Source organism: Gossypium hirsutum, chromosome D02, assembly GCF_007990345.1.
Source record: "Gossypium hirsutum isolate 1008001.06 chromosome D02, Gossypium_hirsutum_v2.1, whole genome shotgun sequence".
Lineage (NCBI taxonomy): Eukaryota > Viridiplantae > Streptophyta > Magnoliopsida > Malvales > Malvaceae > Gossypium > Gossypium hirsutum.
In genome coordinates, this window is record NC_053438.1 from 38,873,495 (window position 1) to 38,897,575 (window position 24,081).

Consider the following 24,081-nt stretch of genomic DNA (forward strand, 5'->3'; position numbering starts at 1 on the left):
TGAATAGTGGCTGTTGAGAGTGATAACCTTCCAATCCTTCACATGTTCAATGAAGAGCTGGAAGATGTTCGGAGTTTTGCAATGGTTAGAAGGATCAATGAGCTACTAGGCAGACAATGGGAAGTTCATCTGGAATACACTTTTAGAAAAGCTAACCCTGCAGCCGGATTTCACAGCAAGATTGGGTATGAATGATGCTCCAGGCTTTCATATTTACGAGCAACCACCAGCAGGTATCTCATCTATACTGTTAGGAGACTCCTTAGGGGTGAATTATGTGAAATGTTCTTCACCGTTATAAGCTGGTCCTGTTTTAATAAGACCTTTATTTTACCCAATGAGAAAAAAATAGAACATGAGATATCATGGTACATGTAATATACCAGTACATAATGATTCCTCCCAGATGTTACTAGATAACTTCTGCTCACGTTTAGCCACTAAAGGAGACCTGTGGACTGGTATCCTACACAAGCCCTACACAACTATGAAGTTCTAAACAAGCCAGCAAATTCCGAGTGTCACTGATCAACTCATAAAGCCTCCTCCAGGCATGTTAGATGGGGCCTGTGATGAAACTTGCCCTTGAGAAACTAATTGTGATCGGCCTGGACCTTGGACATAAGCTGAATTCATTCCTGATCCGACCATTTGTTGTTGCTGTTGCTGCATCTGAGCAAGCTGTGGCTGCTGCTGCAACTGGGGCATCTGCTGTTGTTGCAGCTGGGAGAGTTGCTGCTGCTGCTGCTGCTGTTGCTGTTGCAGCTGAGGGAGTTGTTGCTGTTGCAAATGTGGGAGCGGCTGTTGCTGCTGCGGCTGTTGCTGCTGCTGTTGTTGCAGCTGTGGAAGCTGCTGCTGCTGCTGCTGTTGTTGTTGCAGCTGTGGGAGCTGCTGCTGTGGCATCTGTTGCTGTTGTAGCAGTGGCTGCATCTGTTGCTGCTGCTGTTGATGCTGGCTTGATATTTGTGGTTTAAAGACAACCATATCCTGAATTCCACAAAGAGCTTAGTTCAAATAAAATGCAAAGCTAAATTGAAGCTGTATATTTCATTTGCTGCCTGCTTTTCTTATTTGCCTGTGAGTTTTGGAGAAAAAAGAAAGTATTATTTTAGGACAAGTAAAAAGTAAAACTGAAACCTCTTTTTGGGGAAAACTGATGATGACGTTAGGATTGGTAATTTGGTATTACATTTGTTTATTCTTATATGATCAAATTTCATTTTAGCATTTTAGCGACTTTCCTAGACGCTAAGGTAAAATGCTAATAGCAAAAGCAAGAAGCAACAGGAGACGAAAGCCACATGTTACTCATCTACTTATAGCTTTTCCTTAAAAGAAAAATCAAATTAATCATCTTTTTCGGTTTTTATAGATGGGTGGTGACCAGGTAGACTGTTGCAACAGTGCAGGTTGGATTCATGGCAGGTTTTTATCAACTCCAAAATTTTCTGGTTAAGGTGGAACTTTGGAAGCTTAGAACTTGCGCCCAGATATGACTACACTAATAACACACACTCAACCAACTAAAGTTTGGATTCAAAAGTCAGAAAATTCTCACCCCAGGGAAAAGCATCCCTATCAAGCGGTAAGCTTTATCAGAAACTGAAAGCATCAACGTCTGTGAAGGCAATTGGATTACAGCACACTGGGGGAATTAAAAGCAAGAAATTAAGTCAGAATAATCCAGCAGTAACAATTTCATAATTCCACATTTGCAAATGGTTGATAGGATAAAATTTTGAGAAATTTAAAACTCAACATGGATCCTAGAAAAACTCAAAAGGGATGCATATACAATTTAATAAGTCTAAAGAAGAATCTGAGCAGTAATGAGGGTCTATAAGAGTCCTGGAAGACATTCAAATTTAAATTCTTCATTGCTTAAAAGAAAGAATTATCCCAAAACCACTTACAAGCTTCTTCTCTTGTAGCTGTCCAAGAAATCCATGTTGATTCATTGCCCTGAAAACTAAAAAATCTGCCTTCCCAACATATTGCCTGAAGTTAAATAAAACAAAATAAATGAGAAAAAAGGTGGTGGAAAATGTTTTCACCAGCTAGAACTTACTTGTTATTCATGTGATCCTGGGATATAAGACGAACTATTTGCATGGTTTGCGGCCAGTCTGATGCAAGTCTGATAAAACAAAACAAAAGTCCTCAGGTTCTATAGCAAGATTGGCATTAAATGTATACATAAAAATACAAGTATGGTTGCATAAGGACAAAAGACCATGCAGCAAAAAGTAAGGCCACCACTAAAAGAAACAATGAAAACATTTCTACCAATTATTATTTCCTTGGAGAACAGAAAAAAGGTTCACAAACTAAACAAATTAACCATAGACTTACGTCTCAGAAGCAGAGGCACTCCGATAACCCTGAAACAAAATTTTAAAACAAAAGCATCGCGCATCAAATTAGAGATTGCGAATGAAATAGCTCCATGTCAGATGTGTGTTTGAAGCAGAGAATGCAAGCCATTCATAAAAAATTACAAAAAAAAATAATTAAGGTGAAGAAAAAAGAAAATGCGATGTATTTGAGGCAAAATTATCATCACATGTCCGAGAACATACTTCCAATCTGGTGATGAACACTGGCTGCCCTTGCCTCTGACCAGATAAATTTCCCTGTATGCATTGACCGTTCAAGAGATATGAACAATCCCATGAGAAAACATACAACAATGAAAAGGCAAAACAGTAGAAGAGATCTAATATTAAACAAAAAACCATCAATGTCACTTAAAGGTATTTACAAGGAACAATGGAGAGAAGAATAAAATACAACATAGACAAGGGAGAAAATCAAAGTCAAAAGCATTCCATTTTTTTTTCTTTATTTCTTGGCCACCCCCTCAAATGCTTCTTTGGTGGAACTAACAAACCCACTAATGGTTAAATATTACAAGTAATTTAGGTCAAGGTATTGTCTTAGCCAAGGAGACAACAAAGTTTATGGAACCTCTCAAGCAAATGGGAAAGCGTTGAATGTATTCACAGAAGCATCTCAACAAAATTTCAGCTCCTTCCTAACAAGCTTCAGAAGTGTTAAATTAGGAATATGGCTGTTTCAACTTTTAGACATCCAAAATTCATGACATGCCTTACAAGAAAAATAGAGACAGAGGATGATGCTTGTTATTAATGATAAAGTCCACTTGATTTCAGGAGGGATGAAGACCGTTATAGAAAAAAATAAAATAAAATAAAGCAAATCACCAAGACTATTCTAAGAAATTGTACACTCCTTAATAGCTCTGATTAAATATATGGTTTATTGGAAGATCGAAAATCACACAAGAAAGTAAGAACCAAAACTACCAAGTACTTCTAGCAGAATATGTGTAAATAAATAAATAAATAAACTACCAAGTATAGAAGGAATTCACATGGAAGGTTTCAACATCTACTCATTGCAAGAAGATTTTTCCACCAAAACAGCATATCTAATTATATATCATCCTTTAAAAATATATATTTATCATGCAGATTACCTCCCAGACTTTAACATATTTGGATTGGGCTGATTGCAAAGCGCTTGATGTCTGTTGTGATAGAGGCATACTAGCAGCTGAATTGTTGTTCACTCCAAGTGTCTGCATTCCAGATTGTACCTGTTGAGACATTCCTGGAGCAGGAATCAATGTACCAGTTCCAGAAGAAACAGTTGATGGACCAAGACCACTCATGCTCTGGCTCATGGCAACTCCAGTTTGCACCAATTGTGCACCTGAATGATTTCCTTGGCTCATGCTGCCAGGTACTGATTGGCCCATACTCACTGCTCCTTGAACATTACACATTGGTTGTGAAATTCCAATGTTTGAATTTCCAGCCACATTAGAAGTTGCAGAAGCAAATGAATTAAGATTTGAGTTTGGTGGGACCTGTGTAGTCCCTGTAACAGCTCCTGAACCAGGTAATGAAGTCATACCCGATTGCCCAGATGAATATACAGTTTGAGCCAGAGGCACAGAAGATGTCATTCCGCTAGATATCATATTGGACATATGCATGGCCACTGGAGTTTGACCCATTGATTGAAGTCCTATAGAAGTTCCTCCACTGAGAGCAGCAGAGTTCATCACCCTTGCTTGTGAAAGATTGTTCAGTATGTTGACATTTGCAGCCGCTGGAGGCACAGGACGTAAAGGCTGTGTCATGCCACCTACAGAAGGTTTTATTTCTTGCACATTGTCACTACTTCTCATCACCTCTTCAGTAGTTGTCAATGGTGAAGAAGTTTGCAACGTTGGGACTGCTTGAAATGGGGCACGTGGAACAGAAGGAATATGAGGAAAAGCAGGTCCGTTTGCCATCGATGTTATCGTTGTGGGCTCCTGAAGAATACGATATGCTTATGCATCCAAGTAACAACAGAAGAAACCTTTGATTGACTAAAAGTACATGAGCCTTACAACTTTTACGGTGGCAGTGGGAACATTTCCAGCAGAAACAGGTTGCCGGCTCATAATAGATCCATTCACTAGAAACCAACACAAAGACAAATCTTAAGCAAGAATCTATCACAGCAACAAATAACAAGCCTAACTTTTCACAGCTGTAAATTCTCTATTCCTAATTTGCATGCATCTATATCTGCTGCACTGTCTATGACTTAGCATTATTAAAAGAAACAAGGAACACAACAGGGTTATAGATACTGTACAGGTCTTATATTTTCGTTATTAAGTTCTGCAAGAAAGGGAATACGTTTAGGCTTTTTGGGTTTTTTTTCCTTTTTTTTGTTTTTTTACTTCTTGGATGCTGAAGAGGAAACATGTCAATCAATAAGAGGCCATGAGCTTTTATTACTTGGTAATCCTAAAAGAATCCTTCTTTAATGATGCAAACTGAAAAGACAATCTTGAGGATCTAGCTGAATGAAATCAGACCGGACAGAAATAGGATTACAAAAGGAGAGGCTCTACATCCAGCATAATATATGTTAGTTCCCAGTGTTCCTATTTGCTAATGTGCTTAAGAGAGCTGAGCTACGACAATGACCAAGCACACAAATTAATCAGCCACATGTAATGGTCAGATACCAGTTAAAAACAGCATTCAATCGGAAGTTATCAAATGATTCGACATAAACCACCTGATGGAACAGAAGTCGGAGGTGTCCCTGCAACCGCATTGACAGAAGCCATGTCCATTTTCACAGGACTCTGATTGGGTGCTAAACTTGGAACTCCAGAGCGACTTAAAGCAGCACAGCCCTCCATAAAATTTTCTGAAATCAGAACAAGAAACTGAGGGTTTCTAACATTGTCAACAGGTGGATCTGATGCTCGGGGGTTTCTCTTTCCCTGTATTTGAGAAATACAGTTAGGGTACCTAGCTCCAGTTAGCAGAGAATGTTAGTGATTAAGTAAAGAAAACAATCTAGGATGAAGACTGGCAAAAATCTAGTAGAAAATAGTTTATCCAGAAGTATATTTATATGAATATGAAAGCTCATCCCTATCTAACAGAGTGCTTCATAATTAAATGGAAAATTCCAAAAAGTTCAATGGAACTATCATCATAGTCCACCAGCAAGTTACAGAGCATACATCCTTTAAAATATTTTCTTAAAAGTTCAAGATGAGACTAGTAGATGTTGGAAGACATGGCCAACATATCTATGCTAGAGAGAAAGTCCCCAAGCTTAACAACGAAACAGACTAAGAAATGTTATCATCCTTACAGCACTGTAGATTGCTTTTAGCTTTGAAAGCTGCTTCGGACATATCACAGATAAAGAAACAGAACACTGCAGTAAAAACTAAGGGTCAGTTAAACTCCTAAAAACAAAGGCCATAACTAGGAGACAAGAGAAGCAAAGTACTGTTGAACTACCTGAGGAAATGATTTAGCTACTGTCTCAGCATCAGACAAACGACTCTCTGTCTGTGATTCCATATTTTCACTTTGCTCCAAGTTTTGAGTCTGTGGCCGATAGACTGGTGTAGGCAAGGGATAAGGATTACTGGCAGCAACAAGAATGCAATGTCTTTGCCCATCAGCAATTTGATGGGTTTGATTTCCGTTTGCAGCAATAGGAAACATCTGAGCTACATCAAATGACTAAATAGTAAAATGACAGGTGAAATGTACTAAAATATCAGATCAGGCCTACAGGAACAAGATCTGTCAAATTTAATTGACTAAATAGTAGGAAGGGGTGCATTGAGAGCATTTTAATAAAGTTGAGGATTCAATTGGAACGGTTAGATAATTATCAAACTTAAATAGGTCAATGCTATCTGGTGCAAATACCCAAAATAGGAATCAATTGGAACATAAACCAAAGCACAAAGTCACTTAAATCACATAAAAGATTGACACGTCATACCATCAATGCTTCAGAAAGCCCTTCGGCAATTGCAGCATCATTGAAACCACCACCAGAAAAAGGTATGGCCGACAGCCATTGTAAGAAAATATCAACATCTTTTGTCCACCCACTACGTTGTACTAGGCAAGCTGCATAGAGAACCATATTTTCCACCAAAAAAAATGTAGTTCCAATACTAGTAACCCACTTTAAGTTTCAAGGAAGAAATAGTGCAAACAACATACCACAATACGATCCATGTGTGTTGAATGTAACCAATGAAAGCTCAACATTTGATGTAGTATTCTTCTGTATTTAAACAAGATTCCTAAATTAATATAAAACACAACATTGAGAAAACTGGATATCTTAAACTGACCAGACAGCAATTTCAAAATTTAAATGGCGATGCTAATTTCCTTGTGTAATTTTGGAAGGCTACACTAGATTGCCTATAAATATTGTCTTACAATCAGTCATTTGGTAATGCAATATTTTAAAAAAAAATGATATTGTCTTTTGCTAAATTATCTACAATAAATATTATTTATTATCTGATATCATGTGCCAAGTGCTAATATAAGCATAGTGGCAGCTGATGCTGCATAAAAAGATGATGACCATGCATTTAGAAAAGTAGCTTATCAGAATGGGAAAAGAGGAAAGAGAAAATCCTTTTTACCTGCCCTGCGAATTCGTTACTACAGAAACACCTGAGGAGTTGGTAAAATATGTCAGAAAAAATATAGATTTAACTATAAAACAACCAAATTATTAAGGTTATGCCATAAATCCAAAGCACGCAATGAAACACTTAGTAGGATGGCATGCAAGATGTAGCCTAGGAAGAAGAAAAGCACTTGCAAAACACAATGATCAAATTTTATATTGTAAATTAATAAAATGAAGAAATTCCAGTAAATTCACAACCAAATAATGAACTCCACTTTAGACTCTCTCTTAAGTAAATTCTTAAGGTAAATGAAGGATCACATATATCAAAGATTTGCCCCCTAGCAGTTGCTTTGGCACTAAATTCATGGCATAATTTGTGTTCTTATGTTAACAAATCAATAAAATGTCGCCATTAACACAGAATATTTAAAATGGGACGGATACAGGTCCAGGCCCAATTGTTAGCCCAAGTCAGGAGTGGTTTAATATTTCTGTTATTTGTTGTTTTTTTTATTTCCTACTTTTTAGATTAGTGTCATGATTGTTTATAAATACCAAATTGTACTGAGGAATTGCCAGAAAATATACATGACACGTACTCTCTATTCGGAGGAGATGGTTTCTCTTTCTTTTCTCTCCTAGCAGTCCCTTGTTCGTCATTCTTCTATTTCACACTTATTATATATTCCAGAATCATCCTCGTCAATTCAGGTGATATCACTGTGATATCAAAGCGACGTTCTGGGAAATGGGGGATGGGATTCTACACTGCTATGAAAGGGCATTGGGCATCTTCAAAAAGAGTTTGAACGTTTGGAGGCTTTGACTAACAACTCTATAGCTCAGTTCAAAGATGAGATACAAATGGAGCTTAAAAAGGGTATGGAAAATATGAGGGTTGGGCTGGGAAGGATGATTTCCCAGATGTTCCGTCACTCAATAGAAGATTTACACATGCCTACAACTCATCAAGGTCCAGTAGAATCGAGTGATACTGCTGATAAAGGAAAAATTCCCATGCGTGCTACAGAAGTAACTCTTCTCTCACTCAAGCTCAGGTCATTCATGAACTACAAGGTTCAGATACTCTGTCAAAGGCAATGAAGAATAATGTAAGGAAAAAGCAAGCTAGAGTACCCATGCTTTGATGGAACAGGTTTTTTGGGATGGCACCTCAAGGTTGAACAGTTTTTTGAAGCACTAGAAGCTTTGGAAAAGGACAAGACGCAAACCGTTATGATTCATCTTGACAAGAAAGCACCGTAATGGCTAACAGTCATTATGTCTAAGGGTAGCTTGAAGGATGTTAACTAGAAACAATACGTGCTGGAGATGCGATCAAATTTCAATGACAATGAGCAGAGTTGGTAAGTCTAAAACAAACTGCTTTAGTGAGATATCTAAATCAGTGAGACATTTTTCCCAAAAATATTGACCCGTGCATTAATCTTGCAAGGCAAATGGAGGCCCTGCTTTATAATCTACCCTGTAAGCCTTTTATTCCTTATGAAAATCCCTTAACTACACCTCCTATGCATTAATACCCACACAATGAACCTAAACCAAATATATCATTATCAGCCTTATTACCTGCATCAAAAACCTCATTCCTACCTTATCCTACACAAACTAAACCTCAATCAACAAGATCTCAAAGTTCACTTGTCCAAAAAATGAACACACCTCTAAGACATCTAGACTGATCAGGGAAGAAAGGGAAGAACGAAGAAAAAGAGGTCTTTGTACATGGTGTGGTAGTAAATACAATTTTGGCCATAAATGTGTTAGGTCACAGCTGTATCAGATACTGGTAGAAGATTTGGATGAACCAAAGAATGAATTGGAGGAATTTTCTGACTGTTTAGAATCAATAGAGGAAACTGGAATTAAGGTGAAAGGACAAACAACCATGATAAACCCATTATTTCTTTCATGCACTATTCGATACTAAAGACTATTAATCAATGAAGTTGATTGGAGGACTAAGAATCAACCTTTGGTGGTTTTGGTTGATACAAGGAGCACGCATAATTTTGTTGACCAACCAATGGTGAGGAAACTTCACTGTCCAACATATATGCTTAACAGTCACGGTGTCTCTGCAGCTAATGGTGAGGTTTTGATGGCTCTAGAGGGCTGTAAAGAACTAGAGTGGAGTTGTCAAGGTTTATCTTAAAAAACTAATTTTCTTGTGCTGCCATTAAGAGGTTGTGAGTTGGTGTTAGGGATACAATGGTTCCTTAGTTGGGATCTATATTATGAGACTTTCATGCCTTGACTATGGAGCCCACCATTGGTTCCAAGACATTTTTACTCAAGAGAATAGAAGCTGGTGAAGTTCATACCCCCTTTGAAAACACATTGTACTAAGTTATCAAAAACTTGTGATAAAGGCTCTTGCATATCATAACTACTAGACTTACAGAAGCTATTATATGCCAGTATCCATTCGTGATAAACCATGTGACAAGCTGTTGCCCCATGATCCTGAAACTCTCTTAAAACTCTTTGCTGTGGTATTTAAGGTACCAAAGGGACTGCCTCAAAGGAGTTGTGATCATTGAATACCACTTTTTGATGAATCTCAAGTGGTTAATTAGACGCTATTGATACAACTATACAAAAGACTGAAATTGAATGGTTGAAATGAAAGATGCTGAGATTATACGAGACAACAACAATCCTTTCACATGTCTAGAGTGTTGGTCAAGAAAAACGACAGGCCTTGGTCCCTTGGAGGCTATATATTGACTATTGGTAGCCAAACAAACTTACTGTTAAGGATCAATTTCCAATTCCATTGGTTGAGGAGCTTTCGGATGAATTAGTAGATGCTTGCTGGTTTTCAAAACTTGATTTGAGATCCGGCTATCACTAAATCCACATGAGAGAAGAAGATATTTATAAGACCGCTTTTCGAACTCATCAAGATCACTACAAGTTCTTAATGATGCCATTTGGTCTCACAAACATTCCAACCACTTTCCAATCCCTTGTGGACAACATATTTCAACCATTATTAAGGAGACTTTTCTTAGTGTTCTTTGGCAATATATTAGTTTATTTAGTCTCTTGGGACATGGTAGTCTCATTCGATGCATCTCTATAAGGTTTTTGAAGTGTTGGCCCAACATCAACTTTATGTCAAACAACAAAAATGTGAGTTTGGAGCTACCCAAGTAGAATAATCGGGGGCATGTTATCAGCAAAAGTGTTGTTTCAATGGTTTGTAAGAAGGTTGCTTGTGTTTTAGAATGGCTTGCATTGCAAACCGTTAAAGAACTTCGTGGATTAATTGGATTAAAGGGTATTAAAGGCGATTATGAGGAGCTATGGAAAAATAGGAAAACCCCTTACGGGATTATTGAAGAAGGGTTGTTTTGATTGGAATGCAAAGGCACAAGCAGCTTTCGAAGAATTGAAATAGGCAATAACCATGGCACCACTCTTAACACTGCTTGATTTCAATGCCACCTTCACAGCTGAATCTGATGCGTGTAACACAGGAATTGGAGCAGTGCTTAGCCAAGGAGGTAGATTTATTGCCTACTTCAATAAGGCTTTGGGACCTAAGCATCAAGCTTTTCCAATATATGAGAAAGAAATGCTAGCGATACTGGCAACAGTGATAAAATGAAATTCATTTATGTTGGGAAGGCATTTTTTGATAAAAAAAATAATCACCAAAGTTTATGATTCTTGCTAGATCAAAAACCCAATACACCAGCTCAGCAATTATGGGTGGTACACATGATGGGTTATGACTATGATTTGGTTCATAGAAAAGGCACTACAAATGCAACTGTCAATGCCTTGTCAAGATGCCCACATCACTTGTGCAGGGGGAGAGACCAAGGGACTGGGTGAAGTGGTTACCCCTGGCCAAATGGTGGTTCAATACCACCTATCATATTGCTACACATGTAACACCTTATGAGATTGTGTATGGGCAACCTCTGCCAACTCACTTTCCTTACTTAGCAGGTGATTCTAACGTAGCTGCAGTAGATAAAAGTCTGAAGGCTAGAGAAGCTACTATTAAGATGTTCTAGTTCTATCTTAAATGAGCACATAATAGAATGAAACAACAAGCAGATAAAAAAGGGCGTATAGGCAGTTTCAGATTGGAGACTGGGTATTGGTGAAGCTACAGCCTTATAGACAAAAAACCATAGCTAACAGGGCATGTCTGAAGTTATCAGCTTGTTATTTTGGGCCTTATCAAAACATAGGTAAAGTGGCAGTAGCATATAAACTGCAATCAACAGTAGGGGGAACAGTGCATCCTGTTTTCTATGTGTCTTAGCTCAAGCAATTTGTAGGAAAGGAACCAATTATTATCAATAGACAAATGGTCAAGTGAGGCAACCAAGCTGTTACAGAACCGTAGGTTACTTGGAGGAACTCTTTCCCAGAAGATGCTACTTGGGAGACTCCATCCACATTGCAGACTCAAATTCCAGATTTCCTCCTTGAGGACAAGGATGCACTGAAGGAGAAGACAGTTAATACTTGATACAGGTCCAATTGTTAGCCCAAGTCAGATAAGTGGTTTACTGTTTTCTGTTTTTGTTATGTTTATTTCCTGCTTTTCAGATTAGTGTCATGGTTGTTTATAAATACCAAATTGTACTGAGGAATTGCCAGACAATACACATGACACCTACTCTCACTATTCAGAGAAGATTCTTACAACAATCTTTTCTCCCTAATGTCTCTTTCTTTTCTCCTAACGGTTCCCTGTTCATCATTCTTCTATTTCACACTTATCATATATTCCAGAATCAATCGTCAAATTCAGGTAATATCAAGGACCATTCAGTGGGCATATAAAGCGAAATCCAGAGAGCATAATTCCGTAAGCAAAAAGTTATCTGAAATTTTGACTAGAAAATTTCACAGACATCTCAAGAACGGAAATCTTCGAAAATAATATTAATATCAACTTTAAGAAAGACTGTAACTTTACTAACGAGTATTAAGGGAATTAAACAATAAAAGCAATTGGAGGAAAAGAAAGAGAAAGAAGGAAGGAAGGAGACCTGATGATCTTTTCGAGGTAATCAGAAAGTATGATTTGCCAGTAGGGACCCATGGCGGCGGTGCCTTCAACGGCCACGATCAGCTGCTTCTCCGCCATCTGCTTCTTCGCGCTTCAATTAATTAATAATACAAAGAGTATACAACTCAAAAGGACTTTAATCTGTACCCCCAAAGAAATCAATTTTGTTCAAGAACCCTTCTTATGTCAGCCTCAAATTATTTCATTCGAGTCACTTCAGTAAAACCCGACCCGAAAGTCTCAAGCCAGTCAATGGGTCAGCCGGACATCAAATATATTAGTTCTAATTACAAAATTGCCTCCTAAATTATGTTGCATTTCACACTTAGATACCTAAATTTATTATTAAAAGTGGCCTTTAAACTACAAATTTGTCTATTTTATCCAAAAATAAAAATGTGTATGAATGGTACTTAAACTATAAGTTTTGTCTTACTTTATCCAAAAATAAAAGAGTATGAATTCCAATAAAAATGTGTCACATGTCACACTTTTATTAGTTGGTATTGCGTATCGAGGTAAGATTGAATTTAGTGGTACTTAAATTATAAATTTTATCCAGAAAAAGGTGTATGAATTCCAATAAGAATGTGTCACATGTCGCACTTTTATTAGTCAGTATTATGTATCAGGGTAAGATGAGGCAAAATGAATAACTTAGGTATCACTTTTGATTTATTTCAAAAAAAAGTGTAACACCCCGAACCCGTCTCAATCACCGAACTAAGGTTACGGAGCGTTACTTAACAAAACAGAACTTTAAACTTCAAAACAAAATAAGTATTTCAAATTAAGTAACATTTTAATATCTTAATACAATCATAGCAAACATACACATTTGGGCCTTAAATTGAGCTTTTGGGACCCTTAAAAATATTTTGGGAACATTCGGGGATCATTTTGAAATAAAACAAAAAATTTTGAAATAAAATGCAAAATTTGGGAAATAAGGGTAACATGACTGTGCGGGCAGGCCATGTGACATAGTCCAGACCGTATGAACATTCGAAGTAGGGACACACAGTCATGTTTTAGCTCGTGTGTTCGCCCGTGTGAGTATTTGAAAAAGGGCCACACGGCTGTGTCGTAGGTCGTGTGCCCGACCGTGTGGGTATTCGATGTTGGGTCACACGGCCATGTCGCAGGCTATGTTCCAGATCGTGCTCGAAACTGTTTTGGGAGACACGACCGTATCGCAAACCGTGTGAAACCTGTACCTAAAATATAAATGACACACGATCGTGTGAGATGACTGTGTGTGGCACACGACCATGTGACAGCCCGTGTCCCAAGTCGTGTGCACCAAAATTAACCCCTAAAACAAGTCATTTCCATGCCTAGTCTTTCCAAACAATAAACACCATACACACACATTCACATGGCCAAAACACTTACTAAACATACTCCAAACATGCTAAATCAATCAACCTATGAATTCTAACCAATATGTCATTCAAAGGCACCTCAATTCAAAACAATTTAACATCACATTATAACCTAAATTCTTATTTCCACAACTACCAACCATTCAACATTTCATACACTTAAAGACATATCATAAGTTATGCATTTACATAACATCCCAAAGTAACCAAAGCACATTCTTAATAGGCATTACAAATTCATCATCTTAAACTCAAAAGACATAATCAAATCAAGTGACCCACATAACATACTTACAACATCTATCACATATAATCCTATACATTAAGCCTTATACATGCCATTTATAACCAAAGCCAAAATATTCAAAAACTACCAAAGTGACTTATGGATAGTGTGATAAGACTCCGACAAGGTTCCAACTGGTCGAGCTTCCGATAGACTACAAAACAGAAGAAACACAACTACGTAAGCATTATTTTCTTAGTAAGCTCATGTAAGATTAACTTCAACTTAACGAACATCAATTGATAAACCATTCAACCAAGTCCATTTCAACATTAAAAACATGATAGTTTCCTATCCATAATAATCCACATGGTTAATAACCAACATGTAAACATAATATCTATGTGACATAGCATATACTAATAAATGAATTTCCATAATTCATCTTTTCCATCACATGATAAATTCTCATCATTAACATTTCATAAGGTCATGAACAATAATCAATTGTATACATGCATTTCTTCAACTTTTACTTACTCGTTAAACTTAATAGAATCACAATGGTTACTTGTAATAATATTTCCAGAACGCGTTAAAGTTACCTGATTCACTACACCAGCATGAAGCCTGCTAGGCTCAAGGCCTGATTACATGTACTGGTATAAAGCCTGTTAGGTTCAAAACCCAATACAATGTCTCCAATACAACTTAATTTCCATCAATCAACAAAATGAAATCACAAACACCTTAACTAATAAGGTAGAACCAATAGCAAGGAATTTAATATAACATTATGTATAGTACGAGCTTACATCGATAACTATGGCTGCAAAAACAGAGTCGAATGCTAGTCCAAGCTTTAGTTTCTCCCCGATTTAAGTTTGGTTGTTGTGTATCTTGATCTAAATAATATTTTCATTCAATTAAGTATTTCAAATAGCTTCAAATATTCAAATCAAACCTGTAATCAAAATTAATCAAAAATTACAAAATTACCCTTAAGATTTAACCTTTATACAATTTAGTCCCTAGGTTTATAACTTGCAATTTCACCATTTTTAAATAAACAACCTATTAGCCGAATTTCCTAGTGTTTCTTAACAACCCATAATTTCCACCATTTCACATTAATACCAAAAGGTTTTGCTCTTTTAACACATTAATCCCTAAACCTTGAAATCACTAAAAATCACTTAACAAATCATGTCTATTTAACAATCAAACACAATAATCTATCAATTAAATTCAAAATACATTCAAACTCAATCATGGCAAGTCCCTAGACTTTTAAAAACTTTAGAAATTGACCCATGGGTTAGGTAAATTAAGCTAAAACGAGTTCAAAAACATAAAAATAATTAAAAACGGGGCTAAAAAACATACCATGCATGGAAATATAGGTTGGTCAAAGCTTCCTCTTCTTTTTCAATGATGATTCGATTTTGAAATGGCAAAATGAGGAAGATGATAAAATTTTTACCTTTTGTTTTGTTTAATATTTGATTTTATTATTAATTTACAAAATTAACCTTTAAAATCTATTGAAATTTCACTAAAACCTATCCATAAACATCCACTAACATGTAATATGGTATAATTACCACCTAAGTCCACTAGCTTTCCTTTCCATAGTCATCTAACCACTTTAACTAATAGAAACCAAGTTTTACATCTTTTACAATTTAACCATTTTTACTTAATTAACTATTTAAACAATCAAATTTCTTAACGAAAATTTAATACGACCTTAAAATAACCCTATAAACATTAAAAATATTTACTACCTCGTCGAAATTGTGATCCCGAGACCATTATTTCCTACACTACTAAAAATGGGTTGCTACAAAAAGTACCGCTTTCGATTAAAAAATTAATTTACTACTCAACTAAAGCTTTAATTTGATATTTTTATACAATTTAATTTTACTATGTACACTATGGGTGAGCGCTCAATTGAATCGAATCGAATTGAATTGAATCGAATGAAAAAAATTTGAGTTGACTAATCCTATTTTATCATCCTAACTCAATTTGAAATTTTCTTAAATGAGATGGAATTCGAATCGAATATATTTGTTCAAGTTATGACTTTGGGTTCTTATAGCCATTGCCACCCACCGCAATCAAGTTTGTTATTAACTTTCATCTCCTCATAATTTATTTATTATTCTTTTATATATGTGTTAGCTTTTTTACTTGCTTAGTTGCTTCAATTATCTTTTGATTCTTGTCACCATGTATTTTAAAATTAAAAAATATATTAAAGGTAAAAGAAGTGATTTTTTAATAAAATTTATTTTAAAGATAAAATGTGAAATTGATACCAACAAAAAATTTTAACACAAATATTTTATGGCATCATCAATAATTCAATTTTAATAAAAATTGATAAAGATTCAACATGATTAAACAATTTAATAATATAAATAGTACGAAATGTGAAATTTAATTCAATAATATAAATGATAGACATAAATTTGAAAAAAAAAACTAAGGTTTGGGAGGAAGTAAAAGTTTTGGGGAAAAGCAAAAGGAAAAAAAAGTTTCGGGGAAGTAAAAGGGAAAAAATTTAGCGGTTCGGGGGGAAGTAAAATTTTTTAGGGGGAAGTAAAAGTTTTGGGAGGAAAATAAAAAGAAAAACTTTTGGGGGTTTGAGAGAAGTAATTTTTTTAGGTAAAAGTAAAGGGTTTGAGGGGGGTTGGGGGAAGGGAAGTAAAACGGTTTGGTATTTGGTTTATTCAAATTATTTGAATTTGAAAATTCAACTATATTCGAACTAAAAATTCAAAAAAAAATCGAGTTGATTCGGTTAACTCAATTAATTCAATTTGAATAATTTGAAATTTAAACTTTTTTTTCAAGTTTTTCGAGTCAAACCGAATTTTTCTCACCCTTAATGCATACTTTCTTACCTATATTCATTGGATATATTTATACTATCTATTAAGCCTTTTTAATTGAGTTGGTGTCACCCTTAACTAGGTCACTAACTTGGTCAGGAAATTACAGAATTGTCTTTCTGTAATTAAAAAAGTTATATTATTCAAGGGTATTTTAGTATTTGTTATTTTTGTTTATTTCCTGCTTTTTAGATTAGTGTGATGATTGTTTTAAATAAGCTGACGATTGAAAATCGACACCCCTTACCTCACATCGATAATTTATTTGACCAGTTGAAAGAAGTTTCCATCTTTTCTAAGATTGATTTGAGATTGGGGTATTACCAATTGAAGGTAAAAGATAATGACGTACCAAAAACAACATTTTGTACACAATATGGTCACTACGAATTTTTGGTGATGCCCTTTGAACTAACAAATGCTCCTGCGCATTCATGGATCTCATGAACCACATATTTCAACCTTATTTAGATCAGTTCGTAGTAGTATTCATCGATGATATCCTGATATATTTGAGATTGGGAGCTGGACACGATAACCATCTCAGGATTATGTTGCAAGTTTTGCGAGAGACGCAATTATACGGGAACCTCAGTAAGTGTGAGTTATGGTTATCCGATATGGTGGTTTTAGGACATGTTATTTCGACAGAAGGAATTCATGTGGACCTGAAAAAGATAGAAGCTATCCTTCAATGGAAAGCACCAAAAAATGTGTCAGAAATCTGGAATTCCCTTGATTTAGTTGGTTATCACAGAAGATTCATGAATGAGTTTTCTAAGATAGCTACGCCAATGATGAAGTTGCTTCAAAAGAGCTCGTCGTTTATTTGGAACGATCAGTTTCAGGAAAGTTTTGAAAAGTTGAAAGTGATGTTGAAGAAAGCACTGATCTTGACTTTGCTTGAATTGGGGAAAAAGTTTGTTGTTTATAATGACATTTCGTTAAATGGTTTGGGATGTGTTTTGATTCAAGATGGAAAGGTGATTACGTATGCATCTCGATAGCTGAAAAGGCATGAATGCAACTATCTAACACACGATTTAGAGCTTGTTGATGTGGTTTTTGCTCTAAAGATCTGGATGCACTGTTTGTATGGTGAAAAGTGTCATATCTGTACCAATCATAAGATTCTTAAATACCTCCTATCTCAAAAGGAGCTGAATTTGAGACAATATTGTTGGATTGAGTTGTTGAAATACTACGACTGTGTCATTGATTATCATTCAGGAAAGACTAATGTTGTACTTGATGCATTGAGCAAGAAAGCAGTGGTTGAATTGTGAGCAATGTTTGCCCAACTTTGTATTAACAATGACGGAGGTTTGTTGGCCGAATTAAAAATCAAACAAGTGTTAATTGATCAAATCAGGGAGCCATAGCTTGTTGATACCAAGTTGTCGGAGAAAAAGAAAATGGTTCAGCAAGGTATTGTTCAGAATTTCTATATTGATGATAGCGATTTCTTAAGATTTTGTAATCAAATCTGTGTTCCAAATGTAGGTGATTTGAAAGAGTTGATACTTCATGAAGCTCAAGATAGTCCATTCGCTATGCATCTTGATGGTGCAAAAATGTATTATGACTTATGAGAAACGTATTGGTGGTCTGGTATGAAAAAATGAATTATTGAATATGTCGCCAAATACCTGACTTGTCAATGGGTAAAAGTAGAGCATCAGATTCCCACTAGACTACTTCAGCTTAGCCTTCCATCCTAAATCTGATGGTCAACCGAAATGAGTAATTTAGATGTCAGAAGAAATGCTTCGATCTTGTGTTATTGATTTTGAAATAGGCTAGGAACATTATTTACCACTAGCCGAATTCATGTATAATAACAGTTTCTAGTTGAGTATTTAAATGGTTCCATCTGAGGCACCATATGGTCGACGGTGTAGAGCGTCCATTTGTTGGTCAGAAGTAAGTGAAAAAAAGATTGTTAGATTGTAATTGATTTAGAAAACTGAAGATACAGTTAAACTGATAAAGGATAGACTGAAAACGAATTTCAATAGGAAAAAATCTTATGCTAATATGTAACATAGAGATATCGAGTATTCTGTGGGAGACAAGGTATTCCTGAAAGTTTCTCCGTTAAAGAAAGTTCTACGATTCGTTCATAAAGGGAAGTTGAGCCTCAGATTCATCAGGACATATGAAATCACAAAAAGGATTGGACCTATGGCATATCGACTAGCACTACTGGCAGAATTATGAAAGATACATTACGTGTTTCATGTGTTAATGCTAAGGAGATATCGTTCAAATCTGTCCCATATTATTTTGATGGAAGAAATCAAAATTCAACCTGATTTATCTTTTAAAGAGGAACCGCTTAAAATTCTGGCTCGAGAAGTTAAAAAGCTGAAGAATAAGCATGTTCCACTTGTGAAAGTTTTATGTCGTAGTCATAGTGTGGAAGAGGTGACCTGGGAACTGAAAGAGGCAATGAGATCCCAGTATTCCCACCTCTTTCCAGGTAAATTTTGAGAACAAAATTTCTTAAGGGAAGGAGAACTGTATCGACCCAAAAGTTAGTGGTGTCAAAAAATGTGATTTTAGGATCCATTTCTAAAAAACGAGCTCTTAAATATTTAATAAAAATAATGGAGAAGTTATGTTATAGGTGAATTGTGCATTAGATAGGTAATTTTTGTCAAATTAGTGATCAATTAGGGTACAAGAACTAAATTGTAAAATTCGTAAAAATTCAATTACTAAAGAATTTTAATTAGAAAATGGACTAGGGACTAATGTGGTAATTATACCACTTAGGAATTGAAGTGGATGGTAGATGTATAAGAAAATATGTTATAAAATTTATAATTAAACTTATAAAATAAAACATGTAATGAAAATAAATATATGTTGTGAAAGGAAAGAGAAGGCAATTCTTTCTTCTTCCTCATGCAACTGAAATAGGACAAAAGAAAAGAAGAAGTCTCGGCCAAAGGGGTTTAAATTTTGAAGCTTTAATTGGTTAGTACAATTTAGTTTTTTTTCTTGTAATTTTTATGTTTTTGAGATCATGACAGCTTTATCTAACTAGCCCATTTATCAATTTAGAAAACTATTAAAATTTTAGAAAGTTAGCATTGATGTTTTCTTGAAGTTTTAGGTGTTACATTGATATATCTAAGCTTGGATGTGAAAAGGACTAAATTGTAAAGTTAATTGATAACTTCGTTCAATAGGTACTAAACTAATTAATTTGTAAAATAGGCTATAGAAATAATAAATTGGAAGCCCCTGATGGATTAGAATGAAATCAGATTTCTAATTTAAGCTCTAAATTGAAAATTATGTTAGTCTTTGTTTTAGGGACTAAATTAAATAAGATGCAAAATTTGTATAAATTGACAATTGACTGTGAATCTGGTTGATTGTTGATGATACTATATATTCATGTTAAATTGTAGTTAACGTTGACTCAGACTCCTCGAGAAGGAAAGGAAAAGCTAAAGTCGTCGACAAATAACTCAGAGTTTTCAATTTGTATTTCTATAATTCGAACCACTTCAATTGTTGCATATATCTTCTGTTTTGAATGGTAAGATTATAAGGTGAGCTGAAGTTGATAAATCGAGTTGAATTGATATGATTTGATTATTTATTTGAGATAGGAGACTAAATTGGATAGATTTGGAAATACGGTATCTTGATGCAAATGTAAAATTTACTTCAAATTGGGATGAAATGGAAATGTTAAATTGTGAAATTGAGTTAAATTCAGAATTGATGAATTGTTACCCTATTAACTATTTAGGTAGAATTGGATATAGTTGGCATGCCATAGTATAGATCAAGTACGGGTTATTTCGACTACGAGTCAGTGCTAGGCACATTTTTACTTCAGTTATACCGAGGAGTGCAAGGCACAATTTATTTACTTTAGATTTATCCGATTAGGCATTGGGTGAAAAATTGGTGTGATTGGTTGGATCTGTGTATCCGTTCGAGTCCGAGTCAGATTAATAGGGAATTAACATGTGAAATGGATAATGATATACGAAATGATCATTGTTGTGATAAATTATGTACACAGGATTTATAAATATGAAAGATTTGGATGAAATTGAAATAAAATGACTAAATTGATTCGGGATATATGGTATTAATGTGTTTTACTTATACACTAGTTAAATGAACATGTATGAAACGGTTATAGATGGTATATTGATATGTTTTGACATGAGGTTTTAATACTTGTATTAAATGATTCGAAATTTGAACGAATCATTCCATTGAATTCGGAATGTGGCATGTCAATATAATGTTTTCCCAAGTAGCCTTTTCCACTTTGTGGTTGCGCCATAAAACCTTAACCAATAGAACTCTATTTTTTCACAACACTTTCACTTCATAGTCTAAAATCTCTATTGGTTCCTCCTCATATGTAAGATCAGGTTGAACCTCGATCTCTTTAACTTGCACAACATGCAATGGATCTGAATGATATTTTCGAAGCATAGACATATGGAAAACGTCATGAATTCGCTCAAGTTCTCATGGAAACTTGAGTCGATAAGCTACCGGTCCAATCCTCTCAACAACTTCATAAGGTCCAACATACCCTGGACTTAATTTACCCTTTCTTCCAAATCTTAATACCCTTTTTCATGGGGAAACCAACAAAAACACCTTATCACCAACTTGAAACTCGATATCTCGATGCTTCAAATCCGCATAAGATTTCTGCCTATCTGTTGCTTCTTTCAACCTTTTGCATGTCAATTTTTCTTTCTCTTCGGTCTCACAAACTAATTTTGGTCCAACAAGACGCTTTTCATCCAATTCCGTTCAACACAACAGAGTTCTACACCTCCTACCATATAATGCTTCAAACAGTGTCATGCGAATACTTGCTTGAAAACTATTATTGTAAGCGAACTCCGTTAAGGGTAGATATCGCTCCCAACTATCACTAAACTCAATTACACAACTTCACAACATATCCTTTAATTCTTGAATTACCCTCTCCGATTGACCATCAGTTTGGGGATGATAAGCCATATTGAAAGTAAGCTTCGATCCCAAAGCCTCTTGCAAACTCTTCCAAAACCTTGAAGTAAACCTCAGATTCCTATCAGAAATAATCGAAACTAGAACCCCATGAAGACGAACAATCTCAGCAATATACAACTCTACCAACTTCTGCAACGAATAATTGGTACGTACTACTTAAAAATGCACACTTTTTTTAAAATCAATCTACTATAACCCAAACCGGAATCCTTCTTCGATGGCGTCAACGGAAAACTGGAAACAAAATCCATAGTAATCCTTTCCCAGTTCCATTTAGGAATCACAATCGGTTGTATCAAACCTGAAGGGAACTGATGTTCAGCTTTCACCTTTTGACAAACTAAGCATCAAGCCACAAAATCTGTAACGTCACGCTTCAACCCAGGCTACCAATAAATTCCATAAAGATCATGATACATCTTCCACCTACTGGGATGCATAACATAAGGGCTACCATGCACTTCAGTAAGGATCGCTTGCCTGAAATCCACATCTTGCGGCACACACAATCTACCTCTGAAATTTAAGATACCATTGTCGTCTACATGGAAATCCCCTTTAATTCCTTACTTAACCCGTCGAATCCTCTTTAGCAAATCCCTATCTAACTATTGTTTTTCCTTAATCAGCTGCGAAAAAGTCGGCCTCACTTGAAGTTCAGCACACAAACCACCATCACTAGCTAAACTCAAGCGCGTAAACATAGCTCTCAACTTCGTCATCAACTTCGTACTAAAAGCATCAGCAATAACATTCGCCTTGCCAGGGTGATACTCAATCACACAGTCATAGTCCTTTAAAATCTCAATCCAACACCTTTGCCTTAAATTTAACTCCTTTTGGGAGAGGAGGTACTTGAGGATCTTTTGATCAGTGTAAATCACACAGTTCTCTCCATAAAGATAATGGTGCCAAATCTTAAGTGCAAACACCACACCAGCTAACTCCAAATCATGAGTAGGATAGTTTCTTTTGTGAATCTTCAACTGCCTTGAAGCATAAGCCACAATTTTACCCTCTTGCATCAACACACAATCGAGCCCTATATACGAAGCGTCACTAGAAACCACAAAATCTCTTCCAGATTTCGGTTGAATCAACACAGGTGCCTTCGTCAACACTGCTTTAAGTTGATCAAAAATCTTCTGCCTTACATCCATCCATTCAAACTCCATATTCTTTTGAAGTAGTTTCGTTAAGGGTGCAAGAATAAGAGAAAACCCTTCAACGAATCTACGATAGTAACTAGTTAAACCTAAGAAACTCTGAACTTCAGTAACACTCTTATGCGACTTCCATTTTAAAATCGCCTCAATTTTCTTTGGGTCCACACAAATCCCTTTCGCCGAAACCACATGACCTAAGAATGCCACTTCCTTAAGCCAAAATTCACATTTACACAACTTCGTAGAGAACTACTTATCCCAAAGAATTTGTAGAACAAATCTTAAGTGCTCGTCGTGATCCTCTTCAGAACGAGAATAAACCAAGATTTCATCTATGAAGAGAACCACAAACTGATCCAAGTATGAGTGGAATACTTGGTTCATCAAATCCATGGAAGTAGCAAGGGCATTAGTTAATCCAAACAAAATCACCAAAAACTCATAATGCCCATACAGAGTCCTAAAAGTAGTTTTCAACACATCTGACTCATTCACCTTCAATTGGTAATACCCAAATCTTAAATCAATATTTGAGAACACCGTTACACCTCAAAATTGATCAAACAAGTCATAAATCTGAGGCAAAGGATACTTATTCTTAATAGTCAACTTGTGCAACTACCTATAATCAATACACATCCTCATCGTACCATCTTTCTTCTTCACAAAAAAAATCGGTGCACTCGATGCGATAAGGTGAAGAAGAAAGATTCAGTCAAATAAACCCTCTATCTAATAACACTTGTAATTGAATCTTTAACTCCTTGAGCTCTTTTTGTGCCATGCGATAAGGTGCAATGAACACCGGTGCAGAACTAGGATAAAAATCAATACCAAACTCAACTTCATGATTCGATGGCAAATCAGGCAACTATTCAGGAAATACACCATGAAAATCCCTAACAGTATGAATACCCTAAACTCTCAACTCCTTACTAACTGAATTCATCACGTAGGCTAAGTAAACCTTACAACATTTTCCCATCATCTTTTCAGCCTCATTGTCGAAATCATATTGGACATAAAACCTGATCTTTCACCCATAACAACTATTTCCAAACCATTACTATTATTTAAAGTAATCCGTTTCGTCTCAAATTCTACCTTAGCCTTATGCTCAATCAACTAATCCATTCCCAAAATAACATCAAACTCGTAAAATGATAATTCCATAGGATCAATAGGGAAAACATGCCCTTGTATCACAAGGGGACATCTACGGTAAAATCTATTCACGATAACATTATCTCCAAATTAACTAATTACAGTCATGTCCAAATCAATTATCTTTACAGGAATCTCTTGCTGA

At 35.7% G+C, this 24,081-nt stretch overlaps 2 protein-coding genes across 4 annotated transcripts; one reads left to right on the top strand and one right to left on the bottom strand.

Annotated features, from left to right (window-relative positions):
- Positions 1–309: 309 nt before the first annotated feature.
- On the bottom strand, positions 310–12,240 carry LOC107887167 (mediator of RNA polymerase II transcription subunit 25). Of its 3 annotated transcripts, none has more exons than XM_016811329.2 (15): positions 12,045–12,240; positions 7,010–7,040; positions 6,573–6,636; positions 6,346–6,476; positions 5,850–6,059; positions 5,698–5,763; positions 5,107–5,317; positions 4,424–4,491; positions 3,500–4,345; positions 2,580–2,633; positions 2,353–2,381; positions 2,069–2,137; positions 1,914–1,998; positions 1,559–1,645; positions 310–987 (listed from the first exon to the last, which is right to left on the bottom strand). In XM_016811329.2, the coding sequence occupies exons 1-15, from the start codon at positions 12,140–12,142 to the stop codon at positions 529–531; spliced, it is 2,508 nt and encodes an 835-aa protein (XP_016666818.2). In that variant the 5' UTR covers positions 12,143–12,240; the 3' UTR covers positions 310–528. The 3 variants fall into 3 exon arrangements, with proteins under 3 accessions (XP_016666818.2, XP_016666817.2, XP_016666819.2); XM_016811328.2 differs by having other exon boundaries at positions 5,850–6,077; XM_016811330.2 differs by lacking the exons at positions 6,573–6,636; positions 7,010–7,040; positions 12,045–12,240 and having other exon boundaries at positions 5,850–6,064.
- Positions 12,241–17,012: 4,772 nt separating this feature from the next.
- LOC121214550 (uncharacterized mitochondrial protein AtMg00860-like) lies at positions 17,013–17,585 on the top strand. The gene has a single exon (XM_041088319.1). It carries the CDS (start codon positions 17,013–17,015, stop codon positions 17,583–17,585), a length of 573 nt encoding a protein of 190 aa, XP_040944253.1.
- Positions 17,586–24,081: the final 6,496 nt, after the last annotated feature.

Bases quoted from the DNA above. Each gene is read 5' to 3' on its own strand.
- LOC107887167 (XM_016811328.2), bottom strand. From the start codon at position 12,142: ATGGCGGAGAAGCAGCTGATCGTGGCCGTTGAAGGCACCGCCGCCATG. The intron at 2,138-2,352 runs GTAAGTCTATGG...TTGTTTTATCAG, and splicing joins AGTGCCTCTGCTTCTGAGAC to ACTTGCATCAGACTGGCCGC. The intron at 988-1,558 runs GTGAGAATTTTC...TGTGGAATTCAG, and splicing joins TAGGGATGCTTTTCCCTGGG to GATATGGTTGTCTTTAAACC.
- LOC121214550 (XM_041088319.1), top strand. From the start codon at position 17,013: ATGGATCTCATGAACCACATATTTCAACCTTATTTAGATCAGTTCGTA.